This window comes from Equus quagga, unplaced genomic scaffold, assembly GCF_021613505.1.
Source record: "Equus quagga isolate Etosha38 unplaced genomic scaffold, UCLA_HA_Equagga_1.0 153_RagTag, whole genome shotgun sequence".
In the NCBI taxonomy this organism is placed as follows: Eukaryota; Metazoa; Chordata; class Mammalia; order Perissodactyla; family Equidae; genus Equus; species Equus quagga.
This window is the reverse complement of record NW_025796915.1, coordinates 4,770,142-4,778,281: the sequence shown is the minus strand read 5'-3', so window position 1 is coordinate 4,778,281 and position 8,140 is coordinate 4,770,142. Positions and strand designations below refer to the sequence as shown.

General features: G+C 41.3%; 1 protein-coding gene across 5 annotated transcripts in view; it reads right to left on the bottom strand.

The window, feature by feature from the left end:
• Nucleotides 1–372: 372 nt before the first annotated feature.
• Nucleotides 373–8,140, bottom strand: part of LOC124233049 (unconventional myosin-IXa) — a 289,642-nt gene continuing 281,874 nt past the window's right edge. For all 5 annotated transcript variants that reach the window (XM_046650076.1, XM_046650077.1, XM_046650080.1 and 2 more), the window contains 2 exons: nucleotides 5,760–5,902; nucleotides 373–5,080 (listed from right to left, as the gene is read on the bottom strand). In XM_046650076.1, the coding sequence (XP_046506032.1) occupies nucleotides 4,617–5,080; nucleotides 5,760–5,902 (607 nt within the window). In that variant the 3' untranslated portion in view covers nucleotides 373–4,616. The remainder of the gene's footprint in view (nucleotides 5,081–5,759; nucleotides 5,903–8,140) is intronic.

Below are 8,140 nucleotides of genomic sequence, written 5' to 3'. Positions count from 1 at the left end.
AGACGAAAATCAAGGTTTGAATTCTTTGGCTCTCTAGCAGCAGACACTGCTACTTGTTCATGGCCTCTTTGGTGAGGACCCTAAACGTAGATTTATTGCCTTCCCTTCCTACCTAGCTCTAAACTGATTAAATGAAGCCTTGACAGCTAGCAGTTAGCATCCCTTACAGAAAACTAACAGCTTGAATCTCACCTTCACTTGAGTTGAGTTCTAATAACTACCACTTCTGCACTTTGTTAATTTTGAGCTCGGTGATTTCCTTAAAAAAAAAAATCAGTTTAACTAACAAAACTCACTGCTGTTCCTTGGGGCTGGGTTGGAGCGAGTTGGGGTGGGAGCCAGAATGGTCAGAAAATAAACCACACGTATTGCTGCTTCTGGAAGCTTTGTTCTTTAATGAGCCATGGAGTGATTTGTTCATCAAGCTGCTTTTGTGTAGCCGCACAGTGCATATTTTGAGTGATACAAACTGCACTTTATACAGATGATGTTTTGCTCTCCCCCTCCAAAAAAAAGACCCAAAAGGAAATTACAAAGTGCCTGCTGATTGCATCAGGAATGTAATCAGTTCTCTGGGTGAGATAAATCATCCTTCTTATAGAATTATTCTGTTAAACAGTAAAATGATATTTATATTTCACAGGATATGTCCTTTTACAATACATAGTCTTTTAAAAATTTACACTTGGCATACTTATAAATTACTTTAAATCCATTAAAATAATATAATACTAATCTGTAGTCCACACCTTTCCCCCAGTAAATACAATTAGTTGGTTCAAAAGGTGCAACTCTTATATGACCTAAGAGGGCTGATAAATAGGTATAAAGTATGGATGGACAGCAAGGTGATAGGCCCCTTGGCAGGCTTTTTGAAAACAATTTAAACCAAGAGACCAACAAGACCTAATAGATCCATGTCCACAATCATCATCTTGCTGTTACACTTTAACACCAAATCAAATGTGGAAGTGGTTCCAAAGAAAAGTGGTTAAAAGTATTTTAGAGGCATAGAAAGAAGATTCCCACAAGTACCAAGGAATTTTACTAGGAAGACTAGGAAGACTAGTACTGGGGGACAGTGCTGAGGAGTTGTCACAAAAATATGGGTAGACATACACATTTGTCAACACAGAATGATGCACGCCCCATGTCCACTTCTGCACCAAAGGAAAAAAAAGAGGAGAGAGAGAAGGAAAAGGAAAGGCCGTCTGGACTGTGTTTCTTTTCAAAATTAAAACTCACTTAGCTTTGAACACATCCTGAGAATACTTTCTTCTCTCTAGTTCACCAAAGTGCTCTGTAAGGTACACATTCCTTAGTTACAGTCAAAAAACCATGGCCCCCAGTTACTGAAGTGGGCCTGCAGAACCTTGCTGGACTTCCTTTTCAGCACGCTTCTGGGACTCTGTCTTTGACAGTGAAAACAACCCTATTGTGATGGGACACAGAAATCTCCACTAACCTCCCAGCAGGGTAAGAACTATAGCTGGTTTCCAAAGCATGAGAAGGTGGGGGCTCTGGGATCCCATCTCCTGATCTCATGCCCCTCTGTGTTTGCAAGGCTCATACTGGGAAGGCTGTATCTCCCTTTGTGTTTTCAGAAGCCGAGAGGGACAAAAAAATTAAAATGGTAGGAAGTACAAAGTGCATTATGAACTAAGCATGTCACCTCCCTATGCTGTTAAAGCAGTCTGTTTCACTTTGTGATATACAGTGTGAACCTAAAATTACACTTCTCTGCTTCCATTAAATTTTCCATGATAAGGGACACCTTGGCTTTAATGGGGGGAAGTGAAAATCCAGGCTTTGTTTGGGGCAAGGAATGTGTGATATGAACAGAATGTTCTGCATTTTGGAGTACAGGCACCACACGTGGGGCTGTCCCAGCGCTGCCATGCAGGGATTTCCTTGGAGGCATTTGAGATCAAAGAAAACAAGCAAAGGAGAAGCAACAAGAAACACAAACTTGACACATATTAAGGTTAAATATCTTAATCATAAGTGATTGTAATACAGCATTACTTTGTGGTGACATAACTTTAACCACAGAGAGGACCAGTTAAGCTCAGGTGGAAGGAGATACAGCACTTGGTTCTGACAGTTTTTAAGAGTTATGGCTTCATATCTTTATCAGGCCAACAATGACTGTTATCCTATGAGAACAGCAGCTTTCTTTCCTTCAAAGGGAGGGTCCCACACTTGCTTTCCATTCTTAAAATTGAGTGGATCTCTCCTCCTCACCACCTTCCATTCTGGCAGCTTGTTAAATGACCAGAAATCCACAAATCTAGCAACTGAAAAACAAATACTTTTTATTTAATTTTATCCAAATTCAGGTTTCAGATCCCTGAGAAAAATTAAAGTCTCTTAACATCCATCACCTAGTTCCTATAAGGTGACCTACATGACTGCCAAAAACTTAATTTGCAAAAAAGCAAACAACGATTTAGAAGAGAGAACATATGTCAAGATGTATTCTCCGCCATTCCTCTGAGCCAAAGAAAATTATTCAACAAGGGTAATTTCTTTTTTTGTATAGTATTTAACCAATGTTCTGGAGCAAGTGGAGAGTAGTAGTCAACGCCTAGCAGAAGACTACTCTCCCAAGAATACTGAAACAGACTGTGCAGCCTAGCATGGGGCCCTGCAGCACCAGCAATCCCACTTTGACACAACCATGCTGAGCGGCTGGACTTTCCTCTAGGAGAGTCTCTGAAATTCAGATTTTTAAAGGCTTTACATTTATTACTCCTGAGAACAGCATGAACAAGGTGGCAGATGTTTGCAGGATATAAAATCTAACATTTACTCACTAACCATCATCATTCTGGAGATTTAAAAAGATTCCTTTCCCTAACTCATTTCTGAACCCAAACCAGGGAGAGGTAAGACTCCTGCTACGTTTAGCTGCCACTCAGAATGATGTTCCAAGTCTGACCTCTGGGGCTCGACAATAACCACTGAGGCAGTGGCATGAGGTTCAGTGTTGTGTAACAGGAGAGATTCTGCCTTAACAAAAGTCTTAATATTTCCATAACTTTAAATCAAAGAAGTATGAAAAGGAAGAATAACCAAAATTCAGGTTACAGATGGTAAAGGCTCTTTTTTAGAACAGTGCATGTGGTAGTTAGACAAGATGCATTTAGTAACATTAAAAATAAACATCTTCACATACTTATCTCAATAAAGGGTATCATGTTTCATTTTCCATATATTATAAATAGCAAAAACAGGTTTCTAATCCCACAAATGCTAAGAAGCTTAAAATGCTATTCTAACTCAGGGGTATGGAGACACCCAGTGGTGAAAAAGGTGGTCTGACTTTTCCTCCAAATCAGGGAATGAGTGGCTCTCACCCACCCTGTCCAATAGCTCCTAATCTGTGGGAAGAGATTCCATGGGGAGGAGGGAAGCATAAGGTTAAAAAGAAATATGCCTACTATACATAAATATTTACAGTAAACTTCAGGAACCAGAATATTAACAAAAATAGCTTCAAGTAGTCCTCGATTTTTTTTTCATCTATTTAATACTGATAGTCTGAGGAGAAGATAAAAGTTAGATGCGTCATATTAAAAACTTTTCTCTTTTTATTTTTTGGCAGGTTTCTGTAACACTTATGCAATGTTGTGTGTGAATGTTTTGGGAGAAGTGATTAAATGGTCACATTATTTGTTTGAGTTCATGGTGAAAATCCACCAGCAGATAAACAGGTTCATATGTGATCTTCAGTTTAATTTATACCAAGAGAAAGGCCTGGATGGATTAGGATGAAACCCTCATGTTTAGGGATCACCATGTCTCTGGGACATTTAAAAAAATTTAGAGGAACCTGGTCCTAGGACCAGGGAAAAAGAGAAGAGTATGGCTACTGAAACTTCAGCCCATGCAATATATTTGGCAGGAACTAACCAGGAGTTAAACCAGCATTGATTATTATGACATTAAACATCATCAAAAAACAAAATATGTACTCTCTTCTTCATTGAGTAACCAGATGTCTGAGACATGCTCTGATGGCTTAAGGGAAACAACTGCTTTTTTACTTTCCCCAGAATATAATACGGAGTGTTTTTCAAAAATCTTAAAATAGAGGGCTTAGGCTTTTTGTTTATAAATCCTCGGAAAAAATTATATTCTACCTCAGTTCCTAACTATCCCCAAATAAACCCAAAGGCTTTTGCTTTCATGGTTAAGAAAGATTTACATGTTTTCTTCAAATGCCAGAAATCAGTGGGTCCTGCAGGCCCACAATGTCCCCCCTAGTTCAACATCCACCTCTAAGAAGGGAAAAGAGGATGGAGGAGAGGCGACTACAAAGACCTCCACAACTGACCCAGATCCCCAGGTCCTAGGTGGCTTTGTTTAGTGAAATCTCTAGTCAAATACAGCAGCCAAGGCACAGCTGGCGCCATCCCAAGCAGGCTTCAAAGAGGCCTGTCCACTTCTGCAGGAGGCCCAGGAATTCAGCACACATGGTCTTGGTTGTATGCTTGGGTAAGAGGCAGGACCACAATTAGGATGGACTACTGCGGATGAGGTGATGAGAAGACGCCCCAAAGACGAGATGTGTTTACCACTCTGTAGCCATGCAGGGACACACACCTGCTAGTTCAGACCATAAACTCATTATTTCCAAAGAGAGCTAGCTGTTGGGTGGAACTGCAGTCTGGGTCCACAGTTCTCCTGCGGCCAGACACGACTGTCCCCTCTGAGGTCTCTTTGGTTTTCTGAGGTGAGTTTTTCACATTCTTTAATTTTTGTTTGCCCTTTTCAGGGTTGAAGGTTCCTCTGCTGATGAATTGAGGCCTGTCTTCCAGGGATTTGGTCTGGCCCAACAGCCCTTCCATTCCTGGGGCCTCACCAGCTGAGGCAGCTCGGTAGAATGGAGATTTGGAATAAATTTGAAATCGTTTTCTGGTCCCATGGGAGGATGCAGTGTTAGACGAACATAAAGAAGAGACTGAAGAGTCCACTGAATCCAAAGAGTCCTGCTGCTTTTTTAGCTGTTTTCGCAACTTGCCTGAAGGTTCAGACTTGCCCGCTGCCTTCAGAGAACTAAGGGCTAAGCTTCTCTCTAATGCAAAAAAGAGACCAAAGCTGTAAATGACAGTTCTCTCTAAAGGAAATCATCATATAAGAATTGGTCTCACTGTTCACACATGAAACTGGGTGGGCTAAGACCTGGAGGGTCCAGGCTGACCTTTGTGCACAGTCACGACTCGAGAAGAGTTCATCATCTATTTTTACATATATTATTTCAGGATCAAGCCCAAGGAAGTCTAGAGATTGACTACGCCATTCGGAAAGGCCTATAACTGTCACTATCATTTAAAAAACTGCCAATATATATAGTTAGTTCCATGTCTCCCTGAGACATGTCAGGTAGTTAAATACCCCCCGCTTTGGTACAGTCCCATCTCACAGCAGGGCACAACTCCTGTTACCCCACCCTTAGAAAATGGACCATAGGTCAGTAAGACAACGTGTGTTGTGATTATTCGCTTTTTCTCTGTGGTAAATATAAGAGAAAACATTAAATTATACCAAAAAACTACACTACATTGAAGCCTTAGTCTGATGAACAATTTATATGGAACCTTCACAAAGATCAGTATATTTCAACTCCTTAGGACTTTGTCACCTTTTCGTGTAAGGTCAAGGCATTCTTGAAAGGGACTTTGTCTTAGCTTGGGAGTCCTTATTCCTCTTTTGCAAAACAAATCTGGAGTCTTTGGTCAAACATTTTCATTTACCTGATTTTTCAGAAATGGCACCTTCAGACTCAATATTCAAATTTTCTGAGCTATCGGCAGTTCCAATAGAGGCCTCAGACTCAAGGGTTTCATCATCAGAGGCACGTGGTTCCAGTACAAGCATCTCAAATGTTAGCTCCTCTCTGTAAGATACAACCAAGAAATCCATTAGCATTTGATAAGAAGTGGAAGGAAGACTACAAGAAAACAGACCTCCCATGAAAGTCAGAAATTTAAGAAGCAAAAACAGTCATATTTCTTACTCTTCTCACCAGGGTGGTGATAAGGACCTGTAAGCCACAGCAATGGTGAAGGTTAAAGACAGCAAAGCCTAGGACCCACAACAGGGCTAAGGGTGAGGTGGGTAAAGATGCTGCAGCCGTAGGATCTTTTGGTAAAATGAACTCTGGGCTGATAATCAGGAGATCAGGGTTCTAAACTCTAAACTCATTCATAAAGCATCAGGAAATTACTTTCCTCTCTCTGGACCTCAGCTTCTTAAGCCACAAAACAAAGAGATTAAACTAGATAATCTCTAAGATTCCCTCCAGCTCTTAACTATTTTCCATGAAACTTTACCAACTGGCTACAGACTATACATTCTACCTTGATCACAGAGAGACCTCTAGATGAAGTAAAACATTGCTTGATCTTTTCTGTCCTTTGAAGCTTATGCCATCTCCACGGATAGTATTCTCTACTCCTCTTATCAATCACCCAACTACCTCTCAGTCATGCCTCCTCCCACATTCCCTGAAGTCTTTGGTCCTTGCTCCTAATCTTGCTTTCTCACTATTGCCGGACATCACCCCAATCTATTTAAATCAGTATCTTTGTAAAATCTGACGTCAGTACCCTAACACCAAACTTCCTTTATGTCTGCAACTTCTAATAACCTTTCTTCCACCTTATCCAGGTAACTTCCTCCAATGGGCAGATCCTAGAGTTTGTCATCACCTGAAAATATACTAGCTGTGAACCCAAAACTCCACTCTGTCCACAACCTCCTTATCCTTCCAATTCTTACTCCCTTTTTCATCAAGTCTCCTCCCTTTCAGAGCCATCTTAGCTTCACTTCCACTCTACCTAACTTGAACTAGTCATCCTTCAATACCTCCAATACTTAGCCTGAGATTCATGGACAATCTTTTCAAGGATAGTCTCACCAGCAACTCATTGCTGCAATTACAATTGTCATAAGCCATGTGCATTCACACCTCTGAGACTATACACATACTTTTTCCTTTCTTTGGAAAGACTTTCTCCCTCCTAGCAAATTCTTGTTCATCCTTCAATACCTGCAATACCATCTTCATCAAAGCTGAGTCAGGGCCTCTTTTCAGATCATTCTTATATCAAATAGCTAGGCCCTGGTCAATGTACACCACTTTTGCCTTACCATGTTTTGCACAGCTGAGCCCCAGATGCTTTTTTAGCTTGCCTAAGTTCTAGAATCAATCCTGACAGGCAAAAAGTACTTTAAGATTCATATTCCCTCATGCATCAAGCTCTCAGACCTGGGATCCTGGAACTCAGGAACAAAAATCCCCTTAAAATTTAAGAGTCATCATTGTCAACTAGAACTAGTAAAAAGTACCTTTAAGGAGAACCCATGGGATATTCACAGTATCCCAAGATGTAGTTGTAACCCACCCCTGCTCCAGTGATGGTGGACATCACAGAGCTGCTTATTTGTTTCTCTCCTAAATTGCAACCAATTTCCCTACCCAGTATCCTAACATCCTCTAGAGTTGTCTTACCCTGACCATCTAGTTGCTGGCCCCACGGCTATACTGATCATCAGACAATAACTTTCCTTCATGGAGTTTTGAATAATGCCTCTTCTTAAAAGGGACTTTGTCTTAGCCTGGGAATCCTTATTACCCCCCTGCCTTTTTTTTTTTTTTTGCTGAGGAAGATTCACCTTGAGCTAACATCTGTTGTTAATCTTCCTCTTTTCGCTTGAGGACAATTTGCCCTGAGCTAACATCTGTGCCAATCTTCCTCTATTTTGTATGTGGGTCGGTGCCACAGCACAGCCACCAACGAGTGGTGTAGGTCCGTGCCCGGGAACTGAACCCAGGCTGCTGAAGGGGAGTGTGCCAAACTTAACCACTAGACCATGGTGACAGCCCCGCTTATTCCCATTTTTAAGACACATCTGTTCATTGAGGCTGGTCTCTGAGCTGTTAGGCATCTTGACTAAGACTGACACACCCGTCCCAGTCAGCCTCCCCAGAACCGTCACTGTAGCAGCTTTAAGTCTTCCTGCTCGTGGAGCTTCCTTCCCTGAGATGACAACTTTCACACTGTTACCTGAGTATAGGCAATGTGTCTTCTGTCATCTTTACATCCCCTGTATCATCGGATAGTGCTTGACA